General features: G+C 40.1%; 1 protein-coding gene, 1 long non-coding RNA gene and 1 pseudogene across 5 annotated transcripts in view; all 3 read left to right on the top strand.

Annotated features, from left to right (window-relative positions):
- Positions 1–2,616: 2,616 nt before the first annotated feature.
- On the top strand, positions 2,617–5,044 carry LOC146641228 (histone H1 pseudogene; annotated as a pseudogene).
- A 4,322-nt stretch (positions 5,045–9,366) lies between these two features.
- Positions 9,367–11,459, top strand: LOC146641229 (uncharacterized). Its single transcript, XR_014909642.1, has 6 exons — positions 9,367–9,485; positions 9,603–9,702; positions 9,821–9,880; positions 9,970–10,060; positions 10,227–10,384; positions 11,048–11,459. It is a non-coding gene; the product is annotated as an uncharacterized LOC146641229 (long non-coding RNA).
- Positions 11,460–13,604: 2,145 nt separating this feature from the next.
- Positions 13,605–18,607, top strand: part of lnx1 (ligand of numb-protein X 1) — a 35,323-nt gene continuing 30,320 nt past the window's right edge. For all 4 annotated transcript variants that reach the window (XM_085398582.1, XM_085398584.1, XM_085398583.1 and 1 more), the window contains exon 1: positions 13,605–13,900. Coding sequence is in view for 1 of the 4 variants with exons in the window: in XM_085398586.1 (XP_085254712.1) it covers positions 13,899–13,900 (2 nt within the window). In the remaining 3 variants the exon portion in view is untranslated. The remainder of the gene's footprint in view (positions 13,901–18,607) is intronic.

Genomic DNA, 18,607 nt, shown 5'->3' on the forward strand with positions numbered 1-18,607 from the left:
ATTGGTGATTTATATAGAGAGTCTGCATGTCAATCATCATCTGTTCCAACCACATCAGATGACTTTGTACCCTTGATTTCCGAGCCTGCTGCACAGTCTATTACACATGAAGATAACATGGAAATGCCCCCTGAATTCTGTGATCTTTTTCTGAGAAACGTTTCACTATTCTACTTAAAATTGCAGGGTCAGTTTCTACTGCCTGCTTCAACCATACAGAACATTGTAGAGGAAATGCAGAACATGCATGAGTTGGGACAGACATACAGTTTGGGTAAACTTGCATCACTGTTAAAAGATGACACATCATTATCAGAGGAGGACATCAACAAAGTCTGTGAGTCTGTCAAAAGCTATGATCTTTTTTCTGCATGTCATACCGGGCCATTGAGGACAGTGCACTCCAGAGCTCAGATCTTTAAAAAAGCCTTCAACTATGCGGAACCAAAGAAAATATTTTTAGGGAGAGATGAAAACAGAAAAGATAGGTTTGCCTATTATGTGCCTTTAAGAGAGACTTTGAGATGTCTGCTAGAGTCTGATCTGTGGCAGAAATCAGAAGAGCCCTCTACTGAGCCTCCTGCTGATGTTCTGTGTGACATAAGTGATAGTAAGCTGTTTTAAATAAAATGATTTTTTTGGTCAAAACCCACTGACTTAATTGATTTCTATCCATTAACATCTTACATGAAGTATGGGTACCAAATGGTTCCACTGAAACACAGTGTGCTGTCACAATAATGGTGCTGTTTGTTAGATTTGTATTGTTGATTGTCATTTATGCTTAGAAATATTTACTTATATATGCTTAGAGTTTTGTAATTAGTTGTAGATTGGTAGAGGTTTTGATCCTTGATAGTCTGCAAACTTTGTGTGTATTAGACAGCACTTTGGGAGCATGAGAGGTCATACCGTGTCTTATTATTTTATGGTAGGATTAACGTAGTTGCGTCTGTTCTAGTCTAAGTGCTCTTTGTTTAGATGAACTGCAGGACTTCCTCACCGTGTTATCTAGGATGAACCATCTAGGGTGAGGGGGAGGCTACCCTCTTCCTGACCAAGGATGTTTGACCCTTTGATCAGCAGTCCACACACACACACACACACACACACACATACACACACACACACACACACACACACACACACACACACACACACACACACACACACAGGCAAGGTACTCTTTGTTTGTATGTAGACGTCATATGTTAATGAACTTATGCATATTCATGTAACCTCAATAAAAGGACAGTGTATGGGAGAACGGACGAGACCAACTGGAGTCAAGCGGTTGTCCGGTTCTCTCCCGTGCACGAGTAACATGAAGAACTTTGCCTATTTGTGTCTTGCTTAGCAGTGTAATTATATTGTCTTCAACGTTCCAGCGAATAGGTTTATGCTACAAACCTAACATTAATTGGTCCTTCGATGCCGGAGCCCTGGAATCGCATTCACCGAGGGGAGGAGAGGCACGCTGAAAGCCTGACGTCAGCCAGGAAGTTCCTGTGGATTCGCGGTCTGTCTTTTCTCCTCGATGAATGACGGTCGGCGGGATTCGGGCTGATATTACACTCTAAGCAACGCCAAGTAAGTTTAAAGAGGCCGACTCTATAACCGTGTCGTTGTGCAGTCTCCGCCACTGTGTGAGGCGTTGAGAAGAGGCCGACTCTATAACCGTGTCGTTGTGCAGTCTCCGCCACTGTGTGAGGCGTTGAGAAGAGGCCGACTCTATAACCGTGTCGTTGTGCAGTCTCCGCCACTGTGTGAGGCGTTGAGAAGTTCGCTACTTTGTGTAGCGATACCCGGGTTCCTTGCTACTTTGTGGAGCAAGAGGTTCCTCGCTACTTTGTGTGGCTAGAGGTGAGTTCTCCGCCGCTTTGTGGGGCGTTGAGAAGTTCCGCGGGGTCCAGATTGTGCTGGACGATAGGCCTATTTTGTGTTGTTTTTGTTGTCGTCGTCGTCGTTGTTGTTGTTGTTGTTGTGTGAGTGTGTGCGGAGCAGAACATGTGGTCTGTGACACCGACTGTTGTTGTTATCATGGGTTTCTAAGCAACCAAGAGTGAGTCGGAGGGAGACAGACGTTTGTGCTGGACTTTGCTCCTGGCAGCACAAAGTATTTATGTAAAAAAGAGAGAGAGCGACGGCTCCACAGCTGCGCGGGTTCACGCGAGCGCGGTCACGCGGGTTTCACGCGGACCTGAGCCGTGCGGTTAATCGCAGGCTTAAAAATGGAAGAGATTAAAATGTTAGAAGTTTTCAGAAAACACACCAGCCTTGAAGAGCGTGTGGAGAAGGCCAGCCCACATCAGCAGCTATGCTCTGGTGGGTGGCTGTCCCCCCACCCCTTGCTGACACAAAACGTTAACTCTTCAGCCTGTGTGCCAGACCATAGACGTAATTGAGGTGGATAGTTGTTGAAAGTCATCTACATTACGCTTGTGGTTGCTTAAATTCAGTACGATGACATGTGAGGTGAAGTGATATAGATAAATATTTAAACTACTGAAGTGCATAGAGGCACTTGACCTGTGTGGAAGACTGTCGTCTTATTATGAACCATTGTTGAGATGTAGAGCACACCTGTGAAAACAACTAATATGCTGAACCCTGTATGAAACATCTAAAAGTACATGATGGAGAAGCTGAGTTGAATATGAAAGTGTAAGACTTTGCCACTGTGGGCAGAGCAACTACTGTGTGATGTTGCGTTGCAGTTTTTTTTTTTCTTCTGAGCTGATGAGCAGGCTACACATTATCAGATCGAGAGCTGTCTGAGAACTACTCTAAGAGAGGGAAACAGCGCTATGATAACTGTGATAACTGGAGTGTGCAACGTTTCCATGAGCAGTTTTCCTGCATCTTGACTTGTGTGTAGAGTGTTCATAACATCAGCATCATGTTTTTGATTATTTGTTTGTTGGGTTGAAAAATAGTTAAATAAACTGGTGATCATATTTACGGATCACCATGGCACATATCATCAGCCATGTGATTTATTTTTGCAGATGACAAAGTGAGTGTGAATGTGTCTGACATCACAGTGTTTTTGTGCACTGTGCAAGAGTAATTGCCTTTGATTGTGAGTGACAGCGGTGATTTTGCAGGTCACCAGCTATTGTAAATAAAAAATAAAAAAAAAAGAGTGAATAAGAGGGAGAATTTATATTGTAGGAAAAAATAATCATAGGAAAAAGGTTTTGTGTTGATCAACCAAAAAAAAACAACTATAATTTCATTTTCTGCTTTTAAGAAAGGACTGTTCACAAAAACACAGAGCGAGAGAGAGAGAGAGATGTGTGTTGATTAAGCAGTGATGATAATAATGAAATGTCTTAGTTTGTCACTTTCAGGTGAAAAGCAGACCTGAATCAATTTTCCACATGCAGCGGTCGGAAGAAAGTTATAGTTTAACATCATTGGAAACATGCAGGCCAAGTTTCTGGCTGACTTATTTACAGTGCCATGTGTTTCTCAACCTCACAAGCGAGCTCACTCCTCCCTGAAGACAAGGAATGCAGCTCCATGATAAAGAGACAGCAGCAAGTCCTGAGCACAAAAAGTCCCAGCAAAGCAGCAGCAATGTGGATAAACAGCAGCAGAAGAAAGCAAACCCATCTTCCTGTCTGATTGGATGAATTCCACGGAGGGGCGAGCAAGATGGCGGTGGCAGCATGTTGAAATGCTCAAAAAGGACTGAGTGACTCGGGCAAGCCACATGCAGCTAGCATGCTGGCTAGCGACATGAAAGAAATGGACCCTTCGTGATGCGTTCAACGTGCCAGCGCTGTGGTAGGAAAGGCTCCATCATAAACACGCCCTGCGCCGAGGTTCAGGCCAAGAAGAAGAAGACGATGACTTCCAAGCCCAAGAAGGTCGGCCTCAGCGTGGGCGAGCTGATTGTGAAAGCCGTGGCCGCTCTCAAGAAGGCTCTGGCTGCCGGAGGCTACGATGTGGACAAGAACAAGGCCCGTGTCAAGACCGCCATCAAGAGTCTGGTGGCGAAGGGCACTCTGGTGCAGACCAAGGGCACCGGGGCCTCCGGATCCTTCAAGATGAACAGGGTTACTGAGACCAAAGCTAAGACGCCCGCCGCGGCCAAAGCCAAGAAACCGGCAGCAGCTGCTAAGAAGTCGCCCAGGAAGGCAGCAGCAGCAGCACTTCAGCCACTAGCACGAAGTCAACCGCATCAGAGGACAATAGTGAGAGTGGCTGTGACTTCACTGTGCATGTGAAGAAAACGTTTGAGGAGAACTGAACAGTTGGAGTTTGACATTTGCCACCTGTGGAGTAAAATGGCAAGAAGAGACAGTGGGACACAGGACAAAGCTGAAGGAGAACTGCCGGCTGTTGGACTGTTGAAGTGGGAGAGGACAACAGAGTGAGAAGACTAGGTGAGAACACATAGGAATTATTTAATGTGGGAAATCAAAATTTGGGTTAGCAAACCTGGGGAAAAGAAAACTGACTGCTTAAGTTGGAAAATTGAGACGGAGTCTGAAACATTGCGAAAATAGAAACATATACAAAATCACACACACACAAGCAGAACATGCATTAACCCTACTAACAATTCCAAACACAAAATGACTCATGAAGACTCATAGCACATTAGTTAAGAAATGATTAAATAATAGCAGAGAAGTGTGTAGGAAAGGCAGCTTTAAGAACATGCTCTGCTGGAGATGCAGCTCCACAGACATGCATTAGACCTGCCTAATAACACAAACACATGTAATGAAAATTAGCTTGTTATCTTTCATCAGTGTTAAAATAGTGTCAATTTAGCAGACACTTGTTATTAAATACTGAATTTATCTAATGCAAAAAATTGACTCTCCAGGTTGCAGGACAACAGTTCAACTTTTGTGGGAAAAAAGATCCTGGTTTGACCAACCAGTGATCAGACAATAAATTTAGTTGTTAAAATGGTAAATTGGGAGAAGCTTCCTGCTTGATTGAGGCAGCACATGTAATTTACTGTATGAGGGAAATTGTCTTTTGTGATACTATTTTGAACATGCTTTTCTGTCGTCCTGTCAACTTAGTGGGTTAATAGCTGATATGCAAATTAGTGATCGGTTTTAGATTAATGAAAGGTGACTGAATTCTAGCACGAGTGAATGAGATGTGTTGGAGTTGTTGTGTGTTGAGTGGAGACTCTAAAACACTGAGTTTCCTGCTTTGATGTGCGAGTGAATCCTGTATTTAGATACACAACTCTGAATACGTCAGAACAGACTGTTTTGTGAAGTGCATGACAGCATGTCACATGTTTTATGATGAAGGGAAAAGGAAAATTGAATAAAATAGATCTGTGGCCTAAATGAGTGAAGAGCACAGACCTGGTAATTAAAACTCATAGCTAATAAGACATTAGGATTATGTTGTGTGTTGTGCAGCTGATGGTTGATTTGGAGTGAATCTAGCTGATGATTTTTCTTTTGTTGTGAAGTCGAGCCTGCCGATTAGTATGATGGTATGATGAACCATGCTAATGGTATGATTTACCTGAGATGAGGAGTTTGTGTCATGACTTAACAAGGCCTTTTTATTTTGATACTTTCACAGTGCACTGAAAGTTTTGTTTGATAATCTCTGTTATTTTTCATTTTTATCTTTTGAACAGGCACTGATTTTGTTTGTCTATTTTCTTTTCTTTAAGCAGATCTGCACGTCGGGAATTAAAAATGCTACACGTCGTCGAGAAAATTGTGCCAAGTGAGTTCTCCACATTTAAATGGACTCTGGAGAAAGCCACTTATTTGGGACAATTATTAAATGACAGTCCCAGTCCAAAAGGATTCAGCGATGTAATCCAAACTAAAGTTCTTCTTTTTCTTTTTGAAATGACGTCATCTTGCTGAGAGTGGAAACTAAATGCGACGATAGGTTCCACTATCAGCAAAGAAAGAAAGAATGAATGCATGAATGAGTGAGTGAAAGGAAAACAAACTGACTGACTGGTAAAAGCTGACAAAAGCTGACAAGACTTTACTGATGTAACACGACTGTGTGAAGTTGACCCCCGCCTGGCAGGGGTGCAGATGAGTCTGTGTGTGCTTCCCTTTACAGGAGCAGAAAGATGACAGCAACACTCGAGGTTGCATGATGATTTAACCTTTTAAATGCCATTTTCTGTGTCTGTGCATTTATCAGGTGTGTTATTCATAGGCTTGAGTTGCTCACAGAGATATCTGTGACAAAGTATGCATACGCCTGCGCAAGCGTTAATATTTGCATTTTCTTTTCTTACAGCATGCCAGTTCTTCATGTGAATTGATGATGCGATTTGTACCAGGACAACTGGTTGATGTTTTTTCCTACTACAGGATTTCTGGGTTTATGTGTGAGGAAAACTGTGTTTACAGGTTATGAGTGGTGATGCTGTTGCATTGTGTTGATGGGAAAATGTGAGGGTTACTTTGATAATGTGAATAACATGTGTGAAATTTCCTGTGTTGAGAACTGGTGTTACTTCTTTCCACAGCTAGGGTTGACTTTATGGTGTTTTTATGGCACCTCTGGAACCTGTTGACCTGTGTCTGACCTCTGTCTGACTACAGTCAATGTGTATTGCTAATGTTAGGTTCTTTGAGAATGCTGTGGAAGATTCAGCTGAAACGGACAAGTGACATGAGTAAAACAAATAAGAGATACAGTGTTTCTGGGGTAGTTTGATATGGGCTCATTAGCTGGCCACTTTTGAGCCCATAGTAATATATAAGTGGAGTGACTTTGCTTAAGAGCAGTCACCGATTACATTAATGTTGCCTGAGTACATGGGATGATCCATGTCTGAGGTGACTTATGAAAATAATTGTAGTTTGCTGATTTGAGAAAACCTGCACATGACACTTGTCTTGCTGATGTTGAATGCTTCTTGTCCTTATGATACAATTGTTTACAGGTATGGAGTTTGATTTTACTTCCGGATTTTGTTTTCCAGGCCATGATGGTGTGTATGCAGGCTCCTGGGAGAGCCAGGTGTTAAGCAAACTTAATATGCAAAGCACACTAACATTTTCATTGCAGGATTATAGGTCCAGGGTGGTGCTGCTCCAGGGGAGGAGATGCCCTGATGTTGCCTGGGATATGATCTAGCTAATCTTTTTCTTTAAGACTGGAATCCAGGTTTGATGAGTTGACTCATGGGTGTGTCCATGCGTCAAGAGGAGGGGTCCAAGGATTAACATTAAACAATGTTTTTTATTATTGTTGCAGTGATTTGTGTGATTAGCCGTTTTATTTACAAATATTAAACCTATGCAAGTGGTGCATCCATGTTCAGATGAGGCTTTGATGGCCTATAAGTGAAGTTCACTGAACTAAAGAATGTGGTTTGAAGATTGTTGACATACTCTCCAAATAGTTTGTCTTCCTAGCAAGGAAATACAGGTGCAGCAGTAATCTCCTGAGAAATCTTCAGAGGCCCAGTGAGAAGCGCATAGCTGACAGGACCAGGCAGTGGTTGAGGTCAAAGATCAAGCTGGTTGGGGCCCATCATGAAATCAGACCTTGGAGCCACAGCAAGGACCATGAAACTGCCTGCAAAATAGAGGAGAGGATCGTCCACAAGATGGGAGAGAGGCTTCAGGAGGATCAGAGATCATCTTCAGCACAGCAGACATCACACAGAGAGCTGTGCTACTAAGCTTCCAGGAAATCAAGAGGAGACTTCCCACAGCAAGATTTTAAATAAAATGAAAGATTCAATATTGACGCTGAGGAAGACAACTAAGGTGTACGACGTGCTCTGCCTTAAACCTTCAGCAGCGTTGGAACATGAAAACTCGTGGGATGAGGGGAGCGTGCCAAGCTCCATCGACAGCGCAGAAGGAGTTCGAGGATGACATCATGATTCTGTGAAAGCACAGGAACCAGAAGCTATGGTGGTGATGACAGCAGTTTCCTATGAACATCACCTAATGCTGTGCCACTGTACTGTGCATACGATGACACTCTGAAGGCTGCTGGGATCATAACAGCAGTAAGACAAGAGAACCCTGCACCCTTTCCACAGAGGTGTTTCTCTGCAGAGCGTGGACAATGAAGGAGTCATAAATATCCCCCTCGCAGGATGAAGGCCTGAAGTGAGGTAATGGGAGGCCATAAAACTAGAGTGCTGAGAGGTCTGCAGCTCTGGAAATAGCTGAGAACCATGTTGACAAACAACAAAACTAACTGGTATGTTTGAATGTTTATTCTACATACATTTGGACTCTGGTCCTATGGACAATGATGGAAACAACTGGAAGAGACATTCATGACGCCCTGCAGAACTCAAACCACTCTGCAGAGAGACATGTGATGTGCACACCTGGAGGAAGCATTACCAAGCTGAGATGTTTTTGAAAATGTTACTTTTTTATTTTCACTATTAAATTAACAATTTCTTTGTTTGCTCGTAAGATGCAGTTTGCCATGAGATGAGCTCAATGAATGGGATAACTGCTAATACATTTGTTGAACTGTGTACCTTTTCAGTAATTTAGGGTGATTTGACATATGTTGAGTATAAAAATGTTTGCATTGAAACTGTCAGACATGAGGTATTCATACCTGGGAACTTTTCAGGCATAAAGGTCAAAAAGGGGGGAAATGTTAGATTTGTATTGTTGATTGTCATTTATGCTTAGAAATATTTACTTATATATGCTTAGAGTTTTGTAATTAGTTGTAGATTGGTAGAGGTTTTGATCCTTGATAGTCTGCAAACTTTGTGTGTATTAGACAGCACTTTGGGAGCATGAGAGGTCATACCGTGTCTTATTATTTTATGGTAGGATTAACGTAGTTGCGTCTGTTCTAGTCTAAGTGCTCTTTGTTTAGATGAACTGCAGGACTTCCTCACCGTGTTATCTAGGATGAACCATCTAGGGTGAGGGGGAGGCTACCCTCTTCCTGACCAAGGATGTTTGACCCTTTGATCAGCAGTCCACACACACACACACACACACATACACACACACACACACACACACACAGGCAAGGTACTCTTTGTTTGTATGTAGACGTCATATGTTAATGAACTTATGCATATTCATGTAACCTCAATAAAAGGACAGTGTATGGGAGAACGGACGAGACCAACTGGAGTCAAGCGGTTGTCCGGTTCTCTCCCGTGCACGAGTAACATGAAGAACTTTGCCTATTTGTGTCTTGCTTAGCAGTGTAATTATATTGTCTTCAACGTTCCAGCGAATAGGTTTATGCTACAAACCTAACACTGTTAGTTTGGTACTTACGAAACACTGTATAAAAGTGTAGTATCAAGCAAGATCAGCTTCATATTTTAAGACCAAAGGTACCACTTGGTGTAAATTGACCTTTATTCACATTCTTTTATCAGACATCTTGGAAATGGGGGGGCAGCATAAGGAGTTCCATTACTAAGGTGCTGCCGGACCTGTCTGCCTCAATCCTTGAAATTGTACTGGAGGCACTACAATCATTAGGAGTGGAGACATCTGAGAAACAAACCAGTAAGTATTATGATTTCATTGCACAATAGCCATGAAGGACTTTCTGTTTTTTCTATTATGCTTTGGCCAAGGTCCAAAAAGTACAATTAATCTATTGTTTGTGATATTGTTTTACAGCACCAAATATGGAAATTTCAAGCCAGGCCAGCATATCGTCTCCATCTGTTTTAAGGTTTAAGGGTGGTGGCACAGCTAAGACCCAAGAGTCTCTTTCAAGGTTAGTAAAGTAAACAGATTCAAGAAGATATTTTACACATTTCTTTGTCGTCTGTCTCTAAATCTTATTTTGTCTTTATTATGATTAAAAAGGTTTGTTTTGTTCCTGCCCTTTTCAGACACTGAATTTGAGCAGAAACCATAAGGATACTCAAAGGACCTGTGACTCTCAGGAAATGGTGAGATTTCAGGTCATAATCTTTTTTTTTCCATTAAATTAATTTTCCTTTTTCCCTTTACAATATTGCTGTTTTGTTTTTGTAAACAGCATCAAATGAGAGAGACAGATGAAACAGTTTCAAGACAATGGCAGGAAAAAAATGCTGAAGATTGAAACAAACCTTGGCTGGAAATATTTGGTATGTGTTTTACCGTAAATCAAATTGTTGAAAAACATTCAGCTACACTGTAACACAGGGAAACTTGATTTGCACTTATTTTGTTACTTTAATTTCTTGTCTCATTATTTTTGTCAGTTATTATTGTTTATGGTGTATGCCCTTCTTGTTTTCCTTCTGAATGCAGAAGGTATCTAGCCAGTCCACAATGAAAGCTTCGTTGCACCCAATGAGTCTTCTGGCAGAAATGATGGCGGCTGTATTCTTTGGTTTCCCTAAACATCACACCCTGCCTGTTTATACGAGGCTCTTCAATTAAGTCTGCACCCAAAGATTCAATAAGAGGTAAGCAGTGGTATTATTCAAGTTTTGCTAAAGAAAGATGGACAGGAGACACTAATCTTAATCAGCCGAGCTCAGGTTCATGTCCAGGTGAGCAGTTTCATACGCTATAAAATGTAGATTGAATGATAGGTCTCATCACCATGCATTCAGCCATTAACTTCAAGTTCTATGATAAATCAATACGAAACTTAAATATGTTTTCCAACAAATTATGATTATGATTGTGCGTTGTCTATGTATAACTTTTACATAAGTAGATTTAAAGTATAACTATTGCCAAAACGCAACCTGGGCTGTTTTTTTGTTTTGTTTTGTTTTTTTTACTGTATCGATTTTGATGCGCTCAAATTTATGCCCCGGCCCCCTAGTATTCCCATTCACTGGCTATTGACCACAAAACAAAATCACGGTCAATCTCAAAAACGGCTTGTTTGTCGTAATTATGCTTTTAGATATATGTTTGTCTCGTTTACAGTAAAAAAAAAAAAAAAACTGAAAAAAACAGCCCAGGTTGCATTTTGACAATAGCTATCCTTTAAGAACTGTATATTTTACACTTAAGAAATCATTTATCATTAGATCTGGTTTTGGCAGCACGTTTTGTTCATTTCTGTGCATTTTGCTCAAGCACTGATCAAACTTTGTCCATTTTTTTTGCTGCAGAGGGGATCCTGCCAGTCCAAAGTGAACTCCTGATGGACATTGAAGTACTCCTGCAGAGCTTGTATCTTCAACACCATGCGCATTAGAAACTCCACCGAGTCCTTTCCTTCACCAAGGCAGGACCCAGTGACTCATTACTGTTGATAGGTCAGGGGCAGGTAATATTTTGTTTCATGTTTATTCATTCCTCCATGGATTACCAGCCATATATATGGACACATGCTGTATTCTCAAGATCTATGCTGTTTTGTAGGAATAGAGAAAATAATATGTTTAGTCTGTTTTCAAATGGTATGTCAAATTTTCTCATTGTTTATCAGTAATATTCTCTACCTTGGTTGTATATGAGCATCTTTAGATTTTTCTATATTTAGCGGTTGCAAATGTAAAATGTACAGTAAACCATTTATGTTCCTCATATTGTACTGTATTTTTAGCGGTAAAATACCGGCAGCTGTGGTTGCCAGGAATTTACCGTAAAATGTATCTGGTCAAAATAAAATGCTGTAATTTGTTATACAATTTCACTGTGTTTTTTACTGTCAAAGGTTTTAATAAGGTTTAACATATTTCTGTTATTTTTACAGTTATTTACAATAATAGGGTCTATCCTATTACTGTTAAATTAACAACAAATTACTGTAAATATTATTATATTATTACTTTTTTTTTTACTGCAAATATCCGTAAAAAGCTATGGAAAGTTGCATTTTTTACATTAAATTGCTGTTTAATTGACAAATATATTTGGTTTTTTCTATCATGATTTTGGTAAAATAATACGTTGTCTACCTTAAAAATTAGGGTTACAAAACCAGTATACCGTATTGTCTTTTACAGATTCCACATTTTTTACACGGTATATTCCTGGCAACCACAGCTGCCGGTATTTTACCGTAAATTTGACAGATTTTTTTTTACAGTGTACAGTGTTTAGATAAGCTCCAGCAGCAGGGAGCTGAGGAATCAGCAGAAATGAAACAGGATGCAGGTTCAACTCAGCACTTCAAAGAGAACTTAAGAGTTCAAGAAACTTAAAATCTTTGATTCACTGCAGCAATACACACTGTATAATTTAGCATAAGGCGAATTTCATGAGCGTTCCTGACTCTTAGTACATCCTGCCATATCATACTGTTTGCCAGAGTCCTGCTGAGAAGAGAAGAGGAGAGAAGAGAAGAGAAGAGAAGAGAAGACTGCACTTATTTAGTTGAGAAACTATTATTCATCCTGTAATTTTACAGTGATTGTGAAAATATAAGACTGGCAAATATCTCTCCGAATCCAAGAACATTTAAGTTCATGTCAACAACAACAACAACAACACATTTGCAGGATTGTGAGCTCCATGTGAACTGCAACTGGAATAAACTATGCTTGAAGGTAAAAATGGACTAAACAAATGCTGCTGATACTGTGAACATGAGAAAGGATTGAACTTTACTTATCACAATCTTAAAATCGTTAAATAGATTTACTCCTGTTCATTTGTCACCTGGGAATTTGCCTTTATTGCAGTACTGAAATAAAGGATTTCTAGCCTCATGAAAACCAAATATTATACACAGAGACACAGCCTACATTGTACCTTAATTTTACTTACCTGTTTGGTTGACCCAACTGCAACTGTTTTGCTACACTTCAGTCATTTATTTTCTTTTAAGTAGCCCATCTGTTTGTTCTCTTCATGCACTCAAAATAAGCTTCAGATGACGGGGGGAAAAAAAGCTCTGACAGGTACTGCATAATAATATGTTACAAGTGTGTACTGTTTGAGAATATTCTTAATAAACAAGCTAAATGATTCAGCTCTGTCTGCGTCACTGAGTGACTCATAAAGAATTGTCACTTCATGTCTGCAGTTAGTCTGGAGCACCTGTGGCTCACAGTATCTGTGTTTAAAGAGCAGCCTGAGGTAGGAAAAGCAAAGAAGGAAGCCACACGTGAAAACACAAAGGATAACAACTGTTTTGTGCAAAGCTGGAATCACACGCATGGATTTAAAAGCAGCTTTTCTAAAGGAAAGCTTAGATAATGATAAGAAAGAAAGTCACATACAACTAGCAAGTATTCCGATTCCTGTCTTGTAGAAAGGTTTAAATGCTTACTCTACAGTACCTGGCAACATTATAAAAACCTGAGACATGTTGTCATTTACTCAGATTATGGGCTTTCTGCTAAACTACAGAGCACAGTGTTTCTGTTTCAGTAAGTGGTCTACAGAAAATCAATCATGTAGGTGTTTGAAATGCTTAGTGGGTTATTAAATCTTTGCCATGTTATAGAAAGGTCCTGTCTGAACTTGTAGTTTAAGCCACTGGTGGCATTTTGCATGACATTTTAGTTCATTAAAAATATTTTTGTTATTAGCACTAGTCACTTTTGAAGTGTTTCAGTTGCCTTTTACACAAAGTTCAAGGTTTCATTTCCTCTGCCCACACTGTTTTAGAAGAAAATCCAGCTTCTGCTGAACTCCCAGTACAGGTTTGGGCAGTTCTCTTATTTACCTTTTCTCTAACCACGCCTCTATTCTCTGCCCACTTCCTGATCACCTTTGCCTGTTTAGAGGTGAGCAGGTTCTGGGCTCACACAGGAGAAATCCTCTCCGCTTTGGACTCATTCCGTATTTTATAAAGTCCAGCAGCAGGATAAAATTTCTCTCTTTCTACATGAAGACTGTCAGCCGGTCTCCGGTTTGCTTGAGTTGGACAAAGTCCTCTTTACGGAGTCATTTAACTCTCCTGTCCTTCCCCTCCACCTCCTCTCTGAATGGTTTAAAGTTACACTGCCTGCCAGACTTTACCTGTTCAGGTGAACTGCACTGCCGAAAGTGAATGTTGCTAATGAAGCCATGTAAGTATAGTTTCCTATTTTACATTTTATTAGAAGCATGTCTGTTATTTATCTTAAATGCTTCACTAAGTTACACAAAACGTCATGCCAGCAGTTATTGCTGCTCCGGTGTTTGCATGGAAAGAATTTGCATTAAATTTGTATTTTATATGTGAGTGTAGAGTATGTCGATTTTCTCTTACCTATGTGCACTGGTGTTAAGTATAGTCTGTGCTGACCCACTCAGCCATTCAGATACAAGTGACGCTTCATGGGGTTTCACATCTGGCTTCAGCTGTTTTCCCAGATTGAGGTGTCAGGTCTGGCTCAGACTCAACGTTCAGATTGCTATGAACTCAGAGAGAGGCCAGAATACACAAACATACCCACGAGCCTAATGCAGATTAGTAAAAGGGCAGAAATTATACTAATATTTGATTTGCACATCCCCTGTTTATTCTAAAAGGAACAAAATGCGCTGAAGAAATCAAAAATATTATGCTGTGTTACATTTGGTGTACAGTTCAATGATAGATAGATAGATAGATAGATAGATGGCTGATTGTTGCTGTTTTTCCAATGTTTATCGCTGTGTGATTGCAAAACAGATGTTTGTATGAAAAGAAAAAATGGCTTGTTGGAATTTTTCTGTCTCATGGACATGTCTGAACACAACTGCCTATGCTCTACAACACGTAACTTTTGTGCCTGAGTCCAGCCTGCCTTGTGCTATGTTAAGCTTAGAGTCCTTGATTATTGACCTGTCAGCAGGTTATCTGGTACTATTTAAATATTTTTATGATATGATGACTAACCCATTTGTCAATGAGGAACTTATTGTTTCCACTCTCTAAGTGAGATTTCTCCTAACACGAGTCACAGATCAGTTTATTATCTTCACGGTCTTTAAGCTACACCTGTAACAGGTGTCTTCCTTGTCAATTACAGTAACACGGTGCTTTGATTTGACAGAGAGATCATTATGTTGCAGCATGAACTTGCTTTGCAGACACTCATACTTTGTCTGATTTGTCAGGCTTTGACTTTTACGCTGAGGGTGTGTTTTGTTTGGTCGATACAAATATGGTTTGATGTCTGTGACTAGAAATGAGGAGTGGATTTGTACATAGCAACAAGCTAGCTCAGTGTGGACAATGAGAATGCTGATACAGAAATTACCTTATTAATGGCTTATTCTTCACAATCGTTTGTTAAGAAAAGAAGCTGACTTGGCATGGCCGTGTCTCTTTATTAACTCATCAAGTTATTTCAGATCACAGGAGAGAAACCTGAGAGTGAATAAACAATGGTAGTTAAAGACAATGTGCAAACTGTATGAAAGAAGGCTCACGCTATGCTAAATAAACACCTCTCTTTGCACTCAGTTGCATAAGGCCTAGACAGCCAACAACTGGCATAACTATAGTTCAAAGATGAAAATAAAGACTACCCTGAGTGTTGTATTTACCATGTAAACATTTTTTTTACTTTGTAGTCCAAACTGAAAGCCTTGAGCCTGACAGCCCCACCTTTCTCATTCTCTTTGGATACTAGATGGCCGGTGTAGTCAATAATTAAACGTCAACAATATGTAGTCAAGGTTCAGTCAATTAGCTGTCGTGAATGATTTTGTTGTGAGGAAAGAGCAGCAGTCCCACAGGACTGTTGTGACAAAGTGAACTTATCACTTCAGAGATTAGGAATGATCCAGTATGAGCCAATGCTCCTCAGGCACGGGTGTGTCCACTGAATATGCCTGCATGGAAAAAAAAAAGGTGTGCAAAAGCATGAAATGTCTGCATGTAGATACATGTAGCAGCACTGGGAATATCCCTGCTATTGTGCCATGTTGTATAGATGTTATTTATGCATGTCAGGCTCAACTTCTCCACTGTAAAATTCTTGAGAAAAAAGAACTACACCCAATGGAAGACATCATCGATCTGTTGGAATAACCGAACATAAGATTATCTTTGATTGTAAGTTAGAAGAAATGCAATGATCCCTGTGAGAAATTGTTTTTAAAAGTTCGAAAAATTTGCAGTACAATGACAAACAGCACAAACAGGAATTATATATCTTGATTGACGGTGTCTCTTTGGTCCTGTCTCCCTCCCCTCACCCCCACCCGGTCACGGGAGATGGCTGCCCCTCCCTGAGCCTGTTGCTTCTGGAGATTTCTTTCTGTTAAAATGTAATTTTTCCTTCCCACTCTCACCGCATGTTTGATCATAGGTGGTCATCTGATTGTCTGTGTTTTTGTCACTATTACTGTAGTATTTTTACTTTACAATGTAAAGTTCCTTAAGGCAGCTGTTGTGATTTGACTTGACTGAACAGAACCGATTTCCAGAGAAAGGTAGGGCCTCCCATCTTTGGGTGAAAGTTGTCTTTCCTCTCTCTGGAATATCTTGCGTTTGTTGGAAGATGTTCTTATGCGCAGGACTGAGCCAAGTCAAGATCATGCCAAGATCAGTGACGCATTTGACACAAAAGGAACTCCTTCCTGAGAACCACCAGTGTTGTCCCAGGAGCCGCAGGTAGCTCCTAGTGCTACCTGTTTCTCATGTGGCCCCTTGTGCAATTAAGTTTCCCAGGGGGCCACATGAGAAACTTGGCCTGTTGTTAAGGGCTGCATCAATGGGCTTAACTCATTTCTACTCAATATCAATTTTAGCTCTTGATAAATTTCTTCTGGACATTACAATTTGTGAAATTTTAAACACTTTTTATATTTTATACAAAGTGACAAAGAGCATGTATTGATTTCTTTGGTCAATAATTTAAGTTCAATAATTTAATCCCAGTTGTAATAGACCGTGTACCCTCTTAGATTCACATTAAGGAGAAGATAGGATACAAACGGACATAGATACATAATTACATTTTAAGTTTATTAATGGGTCAATATTGGCTTCTAAAGCCAAAAAACTACATTTCCTTGTGGTATCATTTGAGATTCTCAGTTTCAGCACTTCAACGAGGCTGAAATATTCGTTTGTTAGTATGTATAAGAAAAAACCCCATCAATGTTCATTTGATGAGCCAGAAGTTGGAGCTCTTCTTCTTGTTTGGAATGTTATAAAATCATTATACGCGAGCTCTGTAGTGGTCTAACATATTAGAATTTTCTTTTTGATCCAGCACCCCCCGTGCTACCGAACTCTAGGGTGTGCATGCCAGATTTCATTTTTATTTCTCTGTGCTCTTGCTTTTTCACATCACTGTTTAATACTATTGTTAGTTTGAATCGTTTTTTAACAGCTTTGCGTCAAGTGCGAGAAGAGAACAGACGTAAGCTAAAGAGAATATTAGACAAGCTTTATTTTTTATTTACTTTGACTATGAATCACCATTTTCTTGTTCTCATCACCTACTGACAGGTACTTGGTCTCTTTCCCTCCCCTTTTCTGTCTGTAGCTTTTCCTGTGTAGTGATGAAAGTGCTCTGCTTCATAGACAAAGTCAGACGTTGCCACAGTGTGTGATGAATCAGCTGTGCCACCACAAGTTCTCAGAGGGAAAGTTCATCTTTGTTAAGACTGTTAAGCCTCTACTTATTAGCCTTCCGCTACCCGGCATACCAAAAGACTGTAAGCTTGTGGCTCTCACAACTTGCCACCCAACAATTTCATACTGTAAAAAGAAATTATATTGATTAATTCTGCAGCTTGGTGGTTAATCTGGACATTTGCATGTATTCACAAAGAGGTAGGACAGATTTGTATGTATTACCATATTGGAATCCACATCAAAGTCTATTGTTAGTTATAATTTTTTAGAAATAAATTATTTAGCAGAAGAGCATGGGAATCTGTCCAATTAAAACAGAACTAGGGCTTGGATTACATAAATATTTTGTAGGCTCCAAACACAAGTTTTGTTGTTGTTGTTTTGTTTTTCTAACTTGATCTAGTGTCTCATTAAGCAGCCAACACCCAGCAGTGGGTCCAGAAACAAAGCATGTGGAGAGTCAACAAGATGGCTTATGCCAAGGTGACATGTGCCTCACTGAGCCCATCTGTTTGTGTCCATGTGCCCAAATAGCATGCCTGTTTTGGGTTTTGGATATGACGCGTTCATTGGCACACTCACAATGTAAACCTGTGTATCAGTAAAGAAAAAACAAAAGACTTGGCACGTCTAAAATCATGTCACATTGCTGTGGATTAACAGTGATGTATGTTTGTCAGGCTGTACACTGAGCAGGAGGCTGAAGACTTATCTGATTCTATCTGTCTCTGCACTTTCTGCTGACATGAGTAGTATTGATGTTGCTGCATCCACAGAAGAAATCTCACTTGTTCGATCTCTCTTCTCTGTGTCAGTGCAGAAAATCAAACTGAGGAGAAAAGACAGGTTTGGAGGACTGCTGCACACAACATGTTCTGTAGTTGTGTTTGAAAAATATAAAAATAAAAGTGTCCCTGCTCGGCTCCTCCAAGATATCATGAGTATTTTCATAGCAAAAAAAGGATGAGCAAATCGCCCTTTTAGATATATGTCACTCTTTGGACCCAAATAGTGACCCTGAAATTTATAGTACTTCAAAGTGATTTAATTTTGAGCAACTAAAACAGGTAAATGTGGCTTATATAGTGATGCATCAGTATTACTCATGAAGCAGTTTCATATAATTGCAGTCATTTAATTCAGTTCAGTTGTATTTATATAGTGCCAAATCACAACAACAGTTACTTGTTGTTAGGTAAATACTCTACAGAAATGT

Source organism: Rhamphochromis longiceps, linkage group LG23 (assembly GCF_057381845.1).
Source record: "Rhamphochromis longiceps isolate RC_006_pf linkage group LG23, R_longiceps_female_GT1.1, whole genome shotgun sequence".
NCBI lineage: Eukaryota > Metazoa > Chordata > Actinopteri > Cichliformes > Cichlidae > Rhamphochromis > Rhamphochromis longiceps.